This window comes from Dama dama, chromosome 1 (assembly GCF_033118175.1).
Source record: "Dama dama isolate Ldn47 chromosome 1, ASM3311817v1, whole genome shotgun sequence".
Classification (NCBI taxonomy): Eukaryota; Metazoa; Chordata; class Mammalia; order Artiodactyla; family Cervidae; genus Dama; species Dama dama.
In genome coordinates this window covers 85,050,970-85,064,107 of record NC_083681.1, presented here as the reverse complement: position 1 = coordinate 85,064,107, position 13,138 = coordinate 85,050,970, and the positions used below count along the sequence as shown (strand labels likewise).

General features: G+C 63.3%; 1 protein-coding gene across 1 annotated transcript in view; it reads right to left on the bottom strand.

Moving 5' to 3' along the window:
• Positions 1 to 3,437: 3,437 nt before the first annotated feature.
• LOC133042673 (serine/threonine-protein phosphatase 2A regulatory subunit B'' subunit beta) overlaps positions 3,438 to 13,138 on the bottom strand; it is a 12,479-nt gene continuing 2,778 nt past the window's right edge. The window contains exons 2-9 of the mRNA XM_061123558.1: positions 13,061 to 13,136; positions 12,306 to 12,462; positions 8,116 to 8,164; positions 7,435 to 7,524; positions 6,930 to 7,105; positions 4,822 to 4,940; positions 4,614 to 4,720; positions 3,438 to 4,105 (exon numbers count right to left, since the gene is read on the bottom strand). Coding sequence (XP_060979541.1) covers positions 3,955 to 4,105; positions 4,614 to 4,720; positions 4,822 to 4,940; positions 6,930 to 7,105; positions 7,435 to 7,524; positions 8,116 to 8,164; positions 12,306 to 12,462; positions 13,061 to 13,136 — 925 coding nt within the window. The 3' untranslated portion in view covers positions 3,438 to 3,954. The remainder of the gene's footprint in view (positions 4,106 to 4,613; positions 4,721 to 4,821; positions 4,941 to 6,929; positions 7,106 to 7,434; positions 7,525 to 8,115; positions 8,165 to 12,305; positions 12,463 to 13,060; positions 13,137 to 13,138) is intronic.

Here is a 13,138-nt window from a genome sequence, read left to right as displayed (position 1 = left end):
TCTTCCTCACTTTCTGCCATAAGAGTGGTCTCATCTGTATATCTGAGGTTATTGATATTTCTCCCGGCAATCTTGATTCCAGCCTGTGCTTTCTCCACATGATGTACTCTGCATATATTCTCATGATGTATTCTGCATATAAGTTAAATAAGCAGGGTGACAATATACAGCCTTGACATATTCCTTTTCCTATTTAGAACCAGTCTGTTGTTCCATGTTCAGTTCTAACTCTTGCTTCCTGACCTGCATACACGTTTCTCAAGAGGCAGGTCAGGTGATCTGGTATTCCCATCTCTTTCAGAATTTTCCACAGTATATGGTGATCCGCACAGTCAAAGGCTTTGGCATTGTCAATAAAGCAGGAGTAGATGTTTATCTGGAACTCTCTTGCTTTTTCGATGATCCAGTGGATATTGGCAATTTGATCTCTGGTTCCTCTGCCTTTTCTAAAACCAGCTTGAACATCTGGAAGTTCACAGTTCACATATTGCTGAAGCCTGGCTTGGAGAATTTTGAGCAGTACTTTACTAGCTACTAGCATGTGAGATGAGTGCAGTTGTGCAGTAGTTTGAACATTCTTTGGCACTGCCTTTCTTTGGGATTGGAATGAAAACTGACCTTTTCATATTGACTGCAGCACTTTCACAACATCATCTTTCAGGAATTGAAATAGCTCAACTGGAATTCCATCACCTCCACTAGCTTTGTTCCTAGCGATGCTTCCTACGGCCCATTTGACTTCACATTCCAGGATATCTGGGTCTAGGTGAGTGATCACACCATCATGATTATCTGGGTCGTGAAGATCTTTTTTGTACAGTTCTTCTGTGTTCTTGCCACCTCTTCTTAATATCTTCTGCTTCTGTTAGGTCCCTACCATTTCTGTACTTTATTGAGCCCGTCTTTGCATAAAATGTTCCCTTGGTACCTCTAATCTTCTTGAAGAGATCTCTAATCTTTCCTATTCTGTTGTTTTCCGCTATTTCTTTGCATTGTTTGTTGAGGAAGGCTTTCTTATCTCTCCTTGTATTCTTTGGAATTCTGCATTCAAATGGGTATATCTTTCCTTTTCTCCTTTGCTTTTCACAGCTATTTGTAAGGCCTTCTCAGATAGCCATTTTGCTTTTTTGCATTTCTTTTTCTTGGGGATGGTCTTGATTCCTGTCTCCTGTACAATGTCACGAACTTCCGTCCATAGTTCATCAGGCACTCAATCTATCAAATCTAGTCCCGTAAATCTATTTCTCACTTTTACTGCACAGTCATTAGGGATTTGATTTAGATCATACCTGAATGGTCTAGTGGTTTTCTCCACTTTCTTCAATTTCAGTCTGAATTTGGCAATAAGAAGTTCATGATCTGAGCCACAGTCAGCTCCTGGTCTTGTTTTTGCTGACTATATAGAGATTCTCCATCTTCGGCTGCAAAGAATATAATCAATCTGATTCCTGTGTTGACCATCTGGTGATGTCCATGTGTGGCTCACAAGCCCCAAATCTGGCCGTGAAGTGTCCTGACTCTGGGAGTATGATGTCTGCCTGGGCAGCCCGAGGCTGGGACTGCACCCCCAGAGCCCAAGACTTTTCCTTGTGTGGGGGTGTTTCTGGGGTCCCCAGAGGTCCTGAACCCTGCTCTGGGGTTCCATTCTACCCCTGGAGTGCCTCAAACCCTGCCGCGTGGGCTCCATTCTCTTCTTGGGGACCCCAGAGCCTGCCTTGGTGGGGGGGGGGGGTGGGCTCTGAGTGCAGCCCTGGGGGGGGGGGGGGTCCCAAATCTGGCCTGCGAGGTCGAAGCTCATCTCCACCAGACCCGAACTTTGCAGTGGGTGTCCAGTGCTCAACCCCACCTATCCACCCACCCTTGGAGGTCCCAGATGCCGCATGGGCCTTCTCAATAGGGCCCCAGGGGTTCTGATGGACTGTGGGCTGGGTGGGATGGACAGCTACATGGAGGCGTGGGCCGCTATACAGGTAAACGGACAGAAAGGTACACACAGGAATGGGTGTGCGGGTGGGCAGACAGAAGGAAGGATGGGTGGATGGACAGAGGTAAAAGGGGAGGTGTGGACAGGCATGGATAGATACGGATGGTTGCACAGATGTATGGACGGATGCATGGACGGACAGGTGGGCGGGGCAGGCGTCTAGCTGAGCAGATGGGTAGGGGGAAGGAGGAAGGATGGGCGGATGGATCTGCAGCTGGAAGGCAGGCTGAGGTGGGCAGGCGGGGGTGTCTGCTCGTCACTGTCACCCGCTCCCCACCCCCCACCCCCCCCCCCCGCCCCCAAGGAAGAAGTCCCCATCAGGAAACCGGCCGTGTCCACCTCCTGACACGAGGGAGACTTGGTTGTCCTTTGACACAGTCATTTTCCCAGATGGCCTTTTCAGTCTTCCTTTTGCAACGGGTTGGGTAGGTTCTTATCTCTTCAATCTCTAATCCCCGGGTAGACAGGTTCTCACCAGGTTTTCTTTCTCCACGGTCTCTGAGCTGGGTCTTCCTTTCCTCTCCTCTCCGCTGACCTCCGGCCTCTGCCTCTCCGTGGGATGAGTCGGGAGACGAGGTGGGTCCCTCGGCGGACTTGGCAGCCAAGGGGAACGACCAGCCTGTCTGTGCAGTCGGAGGAGATGGTGGCCACACCCGTCTCCCGGGGACCCCGGGAGCCTTTCCCTGGGAGGCTGTGAAGCCCGCCCTCCGGACGGCGGGGCGGCTAGGCCCGCGTGGCCCGGCGTGATGGACCCCCACTCCAGCTCTCGCCGCCCCACCCGCTCTTGGAGCGCTCGTGTCCGGCAGGGGCGGTCCAGCTGCGGGGGGGAGGGACCCTCCGCGAGGCCTGCTCCATGCCCAGACATGAAACAACCTGCCCAAGGCCTGGTGGGGGGCCGCTCCTCAGCCACCTCCACTGGACACGTGGGAGCCCACCCTCCCCTGGAATCTGGGGCTGGTGCTGAAGCATGGAGCGGTGCTGGACCCGGGGGTGGGCAGAGCGGCGTGGAAGCCGGACGTCCGGTCTCCCATGGGGTGGTGTCTGCAGGGGAGGCTCGCACCCCGCCGTGCACAGGTCAGAAGTGACCTCTGGAGAGGCGGCCGCCCGGGGCCATGGAGGGGGACCGCCATGGCCAGAAAGCGGGCTGCACGGCTCTGGGGCCCTGGCCTGTGACCCGCGCACCCGTGCAGGGACCGCGGTGTTCAGAGAGCAGGTGCACGGCTCTGGGGGCCCCGTGGGGGTACCGCCGTGGCCAGAGAGCGGGCTGCACGGCTCAGGACTCTGGGGCCCCAGCCTGTGACCCTCGCCCGGCGGCTCCACGTCCGGGGGGCCTGCGCGCCCCGTGGTCTCCCTGTGGGGACTCCACATCCATGCCGCGTCCGTCTGTGACCTGCATTCAGGATCCCCCGCTACTGTGTCTCTTTTGGTCTCGAGGTGAGCATCGGGCTGAAAATCCTTAAATTCTTTATTTCAAAATACAAACGTGATCTCATAAAACTCTTTAAACCGCTCTGCACAGCAAATAGAAGGTAACTTTACACATTTTGTACACGTACACAGAAACACTGGGCTGCACTGACCTGGGCGCTCCCTCAGCCCTGTCCGGGGCAGGGACTGGGGCCAGGGCGGCCTCCCCGCAGGGGCCCCGCGGGACAGCGGGCGCAGGGGCTCCTGGAATGTTCCTGCCGACACAGCCGGCCGGGGCAAACCCGCCACAGCGCCGCCGGGTTCCCAGCGGGGTGAGCCGTCCGCGGACGGGGAGCCTCCAAGCCCCTGGACAGGGCAGCGGGCCGAGGCCGCCTGCCCGCTGGGGAGGCAGGCGGGGAAGCATGGCGGGGCGTTGTGCAGCCGCTTCTGTGCTGAGTAAAGACGCACGCACCACAGACAAACGCACTGCACTTGGTGAGGCCGCCGGCCGCTCGGCCGCGTTTCCCACCCGCGGGCCGCGGGGACCCCGAGCGGGCCTCGGGTCACGAGGGCGGCAAGTCGTCGTCCCCACCCTCGTACTCGTATAGCTCCACGGCGCCCAGGCCGCCCTGCGCCTCCAGGAAGGGCCTCTGAGCCAGTGGGGACCTCAGGGCGCTGAGCTTCTGCTCCACGGGGCTGAGCTCAGCCTCGTACCTGCGGGGAGGGGCCCGTGAGGACAGCGTCCACCCCGCACACCCGCTGAGCAGCCGTGCGCCGCCAACACGTGCGGGCAGGACCGGCGGACCAGCTGCTCAGCCGCCCAGCCTGCTGCCCCCAGCCCCGTCCCCCCATGTTGGGTCTGCGCCCTTCGGCGGGCTGCGGGTGCCACCCCCAGAGGGTAGATGGAGCCCTGGGAGGTGCCACGCAGGGGCCCTGGCGGGAGCCTCCACGGGCTGGGGGAGGGCCTGACTCGGCAGGATAAGGTCCCAGAGTCAGGGCGCTGAGGCTGGACGCCTAGGGCAGGACCAGGCGGCAGTCGGAGTCAGAGGGTGCCCACCCTCGCGGGGGTGGGGGGTGGGGCTGCAGTCCCTTGGACACCCTCCCCAGAAGTGGCAGCCAGACGTGGTGTCCTCACTGCCCCAGCTGGCAGTCCGGTTCCCTGGCCCCCGGCCCTGGCCTTCCCTCCTCCCGAGACCCACTTCTCCACCCCCTGCGCACTCACCCGTCCTCCCAGGGGTCCCCTGCGGCCTCCTCGGCCACCAGGATATCATACTCCTCGGCGGCGAAGCGCTCCCAGTCAGACAACTCGGGGCCCTCGCTCTCGCTCTCCTGCAGACGATGGAGGGAGCGCGCTGTGGTGTCGTCCGGGGGCGGCCCGGCGCCCCCTCCCCCCACGTCCCACGACGGCCTCCTCATCACCCCCCACTCACCCTGAGCAGGGACACCTGCTCTTTCTGCTCGTGGTCCAGGTACTTCTCGATGTTGAAGAAGGTGTCGAAGAACACGTTGGCCAACTTGCAGCGCTTCAGGTCTTGCAGCGTGATCCTCCCTGCGTGAGAGGCGCGGCTATAAACGCGCGGGTGGGGGTGCATAGAGGGGACTTCGGGGGATAGCTGTAAGTGCGCCAGTGGGGGTGCATGGAGGGGACTTCGGGGGACAGCTGTGAGCGCGCCAGTGGGGGTGCATGGAGGGGACTTCGGGGGACAGCTATGAGTGCGCAGGTGGGGGTGCATGGAGGGGACTTTGGGGGACAGCTGTGAGTGAGCGGGTGGGGGTGCATGGAGGGGACTTCAGGGAACAGCTGTGAGCGCGCCGGTGAGGGTGCATGGAGGGGGCTTCGGGGGGACAGCTGTGAGCGCGTGGGAGGGGTGCACGGAGGGATCTTCGGGGGTGCGGCCGTGAGCGCGCGGGTCAGGGGCGTGGGGGGCGCGGGGCGTGAGTTCTCAGGGCAGCTGCGGGGGAAGCGCGGAGGGGTCTCATGGGTGCGTGAGGCGGTTCACTGGCACGCGGAGGAGGGCCCCTGGGTGCAGGGCGGGTCGTGGGCGCGCGGGGATGTCGTGAGCACACGCGGGCGGTTCGGAGCACACGCGGCTCCCAGACACCCCGAGGAGCCCAGTCCCCTCGCGCATGCACAGCCACACGCCGTCAGGCACATCACCGTGCGCTCTGCCGCCAGCCCGGCCACAGGAGTGCTCCCGGGGTGGTGGAAGCCTGGCAGGTGGCTGGGGGACCAGAGCCCTGTGTGCCCCTGAGGGGGCGTCGGGGAACACAGGGGGCCCACACGCGTCACCTCGATGGTTGGGCCCGAGCTGCCTGGACCGCAGACACGGATCAGGAGGAAACCCGGGTCGGGCAAAAGGGTGGTCAGGACGAGTCCGCAGCAGACAACACCCGAGACTGGGGTCCCAGGACACAGGACAGCCAGGTGTTCGACTTGGAGGCAGAGCCTTCCTGTGACCTTGGCAGGCATCCCGAGCGTCCCCTGGGATGCGCCACCGAGCACCCCAGTTTCCAGATCAACCAAACCAAGCCCGGGGCCGCGGCACCGGGCCTGAGAAAGGCAGTCCAGCGCAGGGGTCCCCCGCACCGCCCACACCAGGTTCCCGGTGGACAATGACCGAGCACGGCAGAGGAACATGACCGGGATCAGGGGCCACCGTCCCCAGCCCGGGGCGCACAGCCCCCAGAACGGCCCATCACACGTGAGGGCCGCATCCACCCCAGGGATCACACGTAAGGGCTGAAGGTGGGGCCGCGAGGGCCGCGTCCACCCCGGGGGTCGCACGTGAGGGCCGAGGGCGGGGCCGCGAGGGCCGCGTCCACCCCGGGGGTCGCACGTGAACGCCGAGGGCGGGGCCGCGAGGGCTGCGTCCACCCCGGGGTGTCACACGTGAGGGCCGAGGGCGGGGCCGCGAGGGCCGCGTCCACCCCGGGGGTCGCACGTGAGCGCCGAGGGCGGGGCCGCGAGGGCCGCGTCCACCCCGGGGGTCGCACGTGAGGGCCGAGGGCGGGGCCGCGAGGGCCGCGTCCACCCCGGGGGTCGCACGTGAGGGCCGAGGGCGGGGCCGCGAGGGCCGCGTCCACCCCGGGGGTCACAGACGTGAGGGCCGAGGGCGGGGCCGCGAGGGCCGCGTCCACCCCGGGGGTCGCACGTGAGCGCCGAGGGCGGGGCCGCGAGGGCCGCGTCCACCCCCAGTAACTGAAACTGGGTGGTGCTCCGTTACAGGAGACCACACTTGACCTGCCCTGGACGCTACCCTCTCCGAGGCCGGGCACACTCCTCCCCGGGGCTCCCTACCCCCCTGGGGTGTCCCCCTCCCCAGGAGCACCCCATTCCGCAGGGCACCCCCCCCTCCCCTGGGGTGTTCCCCACTGCAGGGTGCCCCACTTCCCTCGGGAACCCCACCAGGCTGAGCCCCATCCCCCCTGGGGGCAGCCCTATTCCCCAGGGCATCTCCAACCCCTGCGTGTCCCCCTCCCCCGTGGGGCCCCCCTTCCCTGGGGCGCCCCCTCCCCAGGGCCCCGCCCCGCACAGCACCTTCCCTCTGGGGCTTCACCAGGTCCAGCATCTGGCACAGGCAGTCCTCGAAGGGCAGGGCCTCGATGGCCATGCTGTCCAGCCGCCGGCACTGCTCCTCGTAGAAGTACTCCAGCTCGAACATGGACAGCGCGCCGTCCCCGTCCAAGTCCATGCAGCGGAACCAGTACTCGATGCTGCGGCCGGGAGGGTCACACGTCCGCCGGGACGGCCGTGCACCCAGACCCGCTCCGCCCAGGGTGACCCCGCCGCGGGACCAGTGCTCGATGCTGTGGCCGGGAGGGTCACACGTCCGCCGGGACGGCCGTCCACCCAGACCTGCTCCGACCAGGGTGACCCACATGTGGACAGACCCCACCCCCAGGACCACTCCACCCATGTGAACCGCTCAGAGACGACCTCACGGGGACAGGCCTCGGGGGGCGCCCTCACCACTGGGTGACCGCTGGGCTCCTCTTGTGAGGGTCCTAACAGCCTGAGCAGAGCACGGGCCCCGGACACCCACCTGGTGGGAGTCTTCTTGTCCTCCTCGGAGATCAGAAACCACACAAAGTCCGCGTAGCTGATTTTTCCTTCCTTCTGCACTTTTTTCCCTCTGGATTCCAGAGCAGAATCAAGAGACAAAGGCAGTGTCAGGGAGAAGCCGCCTGAAGCTCGGGCCTCTGCTCAAACCCACGGGTGATGGGGGCCCTGCAGGGGCCCAGTCCTGGCCTGGTTCCCACCTGGAGGGGCCTGAGAGAGGCTGTGTGGGCACAGGGGAGGGTCTCTCGGGGCAGAAGAACCTGCCCGGCTCAGAGCCACCTCGGCCTGTCACGCGCAGGGCCTGTGCCCCCCTCACGCGTGGCCTCACATGGCAAAAGCGTGCGGTGTGTGCCCGTAACTTCTGACGTTACACGTGTGACGATCATGTGTCCTTTACACATGCCCTCACGTGACACAGACGCGTGTGTCCTTTATGTATGACCTTACGTGAATGGCACACGTGTCCCTCTTACTCGTGACTTCCTGTGACCATGGCGTATGTCCCCGTTATCTGTGACCTCGTATGGCAAAACCCTATACACGTGCTCCTAAGGCACGACCTCAGGTGCCTCGGAACACGCCCGCCCCCGTCAGGAGTGACAGGCAGGGCCGGATGCTCCCGGGAAAACCAGCCCAGCCCTGCTGGGAGCCCACTGGCACGCACCGCGTCACGGCTCCGGAGAAGATCCGGTCGATCATCTTGGTGGAAATAGCTGCAAAAGAGGAGTCAGGCCGTGAGCCCCGCGGGGGTCCTGGTGCCCGACGTGGCCGGGCGGGCTCCAGGCTGAACCTGGAGACCCAGGTCTGGCTGAGTGGGACCCTGGGGGCCTGAATTTCCTGCACACGCCTCTTCAGACACCACCCGGTGCTTTTCCCAGTCCTGAGTGTCTGTGTGTGTGGGTGTGTGTGTACGTGTGTGCTGCAAGGGCTGCAAGGAGATCCAACCAGTCCATCCTCAAGGAAATCAACCCTGAATGTTCATTGAGGGACTGATGCTGAAGCTGAAACTCCAATACTCTGGCCACCTGATGTGAAGAACTGACTCACTGGAAAAGGCCCTGATGCTGGGAAAGATTGAAGGCAGGAGAAGGGGACGACAGAGGATGAGATGGTTGGATGGCATCACCGACTCAACGGACATGAGTTTGGGTAAACTCCGAGAGCTGGTGATGGACACGGAGGCCTGGCGTGCTGCAGTCCATGGGGTCGCAAAGAGTCGGACAGGACTGAGCGGGTGAACACACCTGTGTCCTAAGTTGTTTCAGGCGTGTCCAACTCTTTGCCACCCCGTGGACTGTAGCCCGCCAGGCTCCTCTGTCCATGGGATTCTGCAGGCAAGAGCACTGGACTGGGTCGCCATTTCCCTCTCCAGGGGATCTTCCCCACCCAGGAATTTAACCCGAGTCTCCTGCGTCTCCTGCATTGGCAGGCGGGCTCTTAAACCAGCTGAGCCCCTGGGGGAACCCACCCAGGCCCAGGACCTGAGCCTGAGTCCAAGCTGCCGAGCGAGGCGCTGGCCCGGAACTCCAAGAACGAGTGGCGTGTGGATGGCAGGACACACGTTCACACCTGCACGGGCTCTGCCCCCAAACACACAACATGCTTGTGATCAGAACCCAGATGTGCGTCAACCACATTCGAGGCAGAAACAGTGGAAGGCCGGGGCTGTCAGACGGATCACCACACGGGGTGGCTTAAACAGCACGTGGCGACCCTCCCCCGACACGGTCCTGGAGGCTGGCGTCAGAGCCCCAGGTGTGGACAGGGCTTATTCCTCCTGTGCATGTGGGCGGCGTCTCCTCCTCAACTCCTCACACGCTCATGTGTCTGTCTGTGTCCCGACCTCCTCTTATCAGGACCCCAGTCCAGCCTAGTGGCCTCACTTCACCTTCATCCCCTGTTTAAAGACCATGTCCAAACATGGCCACCTCCTGAAATCTCACGGGTGACAACTCAAGTGTATTAATCTTGGGGACACTTTTCAGCCCACACTCAGGTAACCACAAAAATGGGTAAATAAAGACAAAACGTCCTTTCCCCACAATTCATCCTGGCTCACTAAGTCTCCTCTGAGAGGAAACGACTGGACGGTGTCAGAGGCTGAATGGGGTTTTCCAAAGAGATACATCCACACCCTGCCTCCTGGCGTGGGAACTGGATCTTATATGAAAACAGGGTCTCTGCAGGTGTGATGGAGTGAAGTGTCTGAGATGAGGTCCTCCTGGATGGGGGTGGCCCTAAACCCAGGGACAGGGTCCTTATACGACACAGAAGAGGAGAGACACGGACACAGAGGAGAAGCCGCGTGGAGACAGAGGCAGAGACGGGAGGGAGGCGGCCACCACCAGCCCGGGGACGGACGCCTGGAGCCCCCAGATGCTGCAAGAGGCGGGAAGGAGCCTCCCCTGGAGCCTCTGCAGGGAGCTCGGCCCTGGGACCCCTTGACCTCAGACGTCTGGTCGGAGGGTGGGCGGTCAGTCCCCAGGGCTGGGGGAGGGTGGGCGGTCAGTCCCCAGGGCTGGGGGGGGGTGGGCGGTCAGTCCCCAGGGCTGGGGGAGGGTGGGCGGTCAGTCCCCAGGGCTGGGGGAGGGTGGGCGGTCAGTCCCCAGGGCTGGGGGGGAGGGTGGGCGGTCAGTCCCCAGGGCTGGGGGGGAGGGTGGGCGGTCAGTCCCCAGGGCTGGGGGGGGGGGGGTGGGCGGTCAGTCCCCAGGGCTGGGGGGTGGGGGGTGGGCGGTCAGTCCCCAGGGCTGGGGGGGGTGGGCGGGCGGTCAGTCCCCAGGGCTGGGGGGGGGAGGGTGGGCGGTCAGTCCCCAGGGCTTGGGGGGGGGGAGGGTGGGCGGTCAGTCCCCAGGGCTTGGGGGGGGGGAGGGTGGGCGGTCAGTCCCCAGGGCTGGGGGGGGGAGGGTGGGCGGTCAGTCCCCAGGGCTGGGGGGGGGTGGGTGTCGAGCCCCCGTTTGTGGGTCTCTGTTACAGTTGCCTCAGGTAACCCTCACGGCCCTTGTGGGTGTTGGGCCTTCATCAACAAGTTCATTTCGGATCTCCAGTGTCACAACTGGGAGGATAACTTCCTGTTCTTTGAGGGTGGCCCCCACACACGAGAACAGCTCCAGGGAACTAGAACGGCTGACTCAGACGCGCTCCCACACCTGGCGACGTGACAACAATAAAGCCACTGAACCGGTCAGCTACGCCCCGGCCCGCTCCTCTCCATGCGGGAGGGCAAGCCCTGCTGGGCCCGGACAGGAACCCACAGCTGACGCAGCTCACGGGCACACGGGGCACTGTACTCGAAACCACCCCGTGTCCTGTCCCGTCCAGCAAAAGCACCGTCCCAGGGTCACTAGTGTCCCAAGGACAGACGCGGCCACGAAGACCCCAGCAAGCGGCCCCGAGTGGTGACAGACCCCCAACAGCAGCTGACGAGCCGCCGGACGGGAGAAGCAGACAGGCGCACAGGAGGCCCCGGGGACGTGGGGACCAGCCCTGGGCCACGAGGTGGGGCGCCTCACGGCCTGATGAGCGCGTCCCGGCCACCAAGTCCTGCCCCGATCTCACGGCGGGGGTCAGAGTCAAGACCAACAGTTCAACTGAGAGGGACCCGCGAACCAGGGACACTCAGGCATCCACATGCCATGATCGCGGGGCCCCCGGGGGGACCAGCCTGAGGGATTCGGGGAGCAGGCGGCTGACCCAGGGGGCTGACCTCGGGGGCCCATCCAGGCCACACTGACCACAAACGAATGCCCAGAGAATTCAGAAACACGCTCGTGGCTGCAATTACCTGAAAACCCATTACATCGAAACCTACAGTTTTAAAGAAATAGTTGACAAAACTAGAAATCTACCACACAGATAATTTTAGCCCATTTTGCGTACCCTGAACATTTGATTTCTTATGAAGGGAGGTGCAGGGAACTCAAACTGGGGTTCTGTGAGAACCTAGAGGGGTGGGATGGGGAGGGAGATTCAAGAGGGAGGGGACATGTGTGTACCTACGGCTGACTCATGTTGAGGTCTGGGAGAAACCAACACAATTTTGTAAAGCAATAATCCTTCAATTAAAAAATAAATTTTAAAATAAGCATTTACACTGGATTCCTCAGTGCTGCTCCTAAAACGTGGGGAGGCTGGGATTTACCTTTCGCAGCCTTTCTGTCATGAGGACACACAAAGGCTCTTGGGTCAAACCGGGAGGTTGGAAGCGAAGCCTCCCAGGGAAACGTGTCTCTGCTGTTAACAGGCTGACTCCAGGGAGGACAGCCGACTCCGGGCCCGCCGCCGCCAGCCCACCTGCTGCGGCCATGGGGCCCTGAGCTGGGACTCCGTGTCCAGGTGGCGCCGTGCCCCCACAGGCAGGCGCCAGAGGGCCTGGCAGCAGGCAGCACCAGGGACAGAGCAAGAGGGGGACGCAGCACCCCTGCACGAACAGGCGCCTCCCCGTGGGGACAGGCGTCTCCCCGTGGGGCCAGGCGCTGTGAGCTCCGCACTGACCACGGACCGGCCCCCACCGAGCCTGAGATGCCGGCAGGGCTGGCCCCTCCTCAGGAACACACACAGAACCGGCGATGGGAAGAGCTGGGGGAACGAGAGGGGCTCCGAGGGGGAGCGCCAAGTGCTGGAGATCTCGGGGTCCACGCCCCCCGTGACGGCGCCCCTGGTGCCGAGTGGCCGTGTCCCCTGTGTGTCCCCGTCTCCCGCGTCTCGCAGCAGGTCCAGCGGGAGTCCGGGTGCAGGCCCCGAGGGCGGGGGGGTCAGGCGGCGTGGGGGCAGCCGCGGCTGCTCTCCGAGACCAGGAGCCCGCCCGCCCGGTCCTAGCCCCGCCCCGGCCCCACCCCCTGCGGGTGGGGCGCTCACCGTGGTCGTTGTGCCGGGCCAGGTCCTGGGCATCGATGAGCAGGTCGTGGTCCGTGTCCAGCTCCCAGAACTTGCAGTAGATGACGTAGAAGTGCTCGTAGGAGAAGAACTCCGTCAGCTGGTTGATGTCTGCCTCCTCCTCCAGAAGAGCCACGTTCTGCCGGACAAACCAGAGAACTGCCAGGGGGGACTCCAGGGCCCGGAGTGCAAACAGGCCATCCAGTGGGGACGGGGCCCAGATCCCGGATCGTGCGGAGGCAGGGTCAGAGAAGGGCAAGACCGCGTGAGGGCCGGGAGGGGCAACCAGGTCAGGGGTGCACCCGGGTCAGGACAGGTCACAGACACGATGTGAGAAGGTGAGGGGCGGGGGAGGGAGGAGGAGGGGAGGAGGGTGGAGGGACGGCTGTGGGTGGACAGACGACAGGATGGGAGATGACTGATGAGGGGCAGATGGGTGGGTGGGTGCGGGGGTGGGGGGTGGATGTGTGGGAGGCTGCATGGATGTCTGGGTGGGTGGACGGATGGACGGTGGAGGGATGGGGGCGCGCCTAGGCGGGGGCGGGGGGGGGGGGACGGACGAGGGGGCGGGTGGAGGTGGGGTCCCCGTCCTGCGCCCAGCGCAGCACGCACCTGCAGAAAGGCCTCCTCTGCAGCCGGGGGAGGATTTAGGGGCGGGTGGGTGGACGGATGGATGGGGAGGGGTGGGGACTCGACTGGCCGGGGGAAGGGGGGGTGGGTGGAGGCGGGGGTCGCACCTGCAGGAAGGTGCTCCTCCGCAGCTCGGCGCATGTGATCCTGCCAGACCAGGACCTGTTGACGGTGTAGAAGATCCT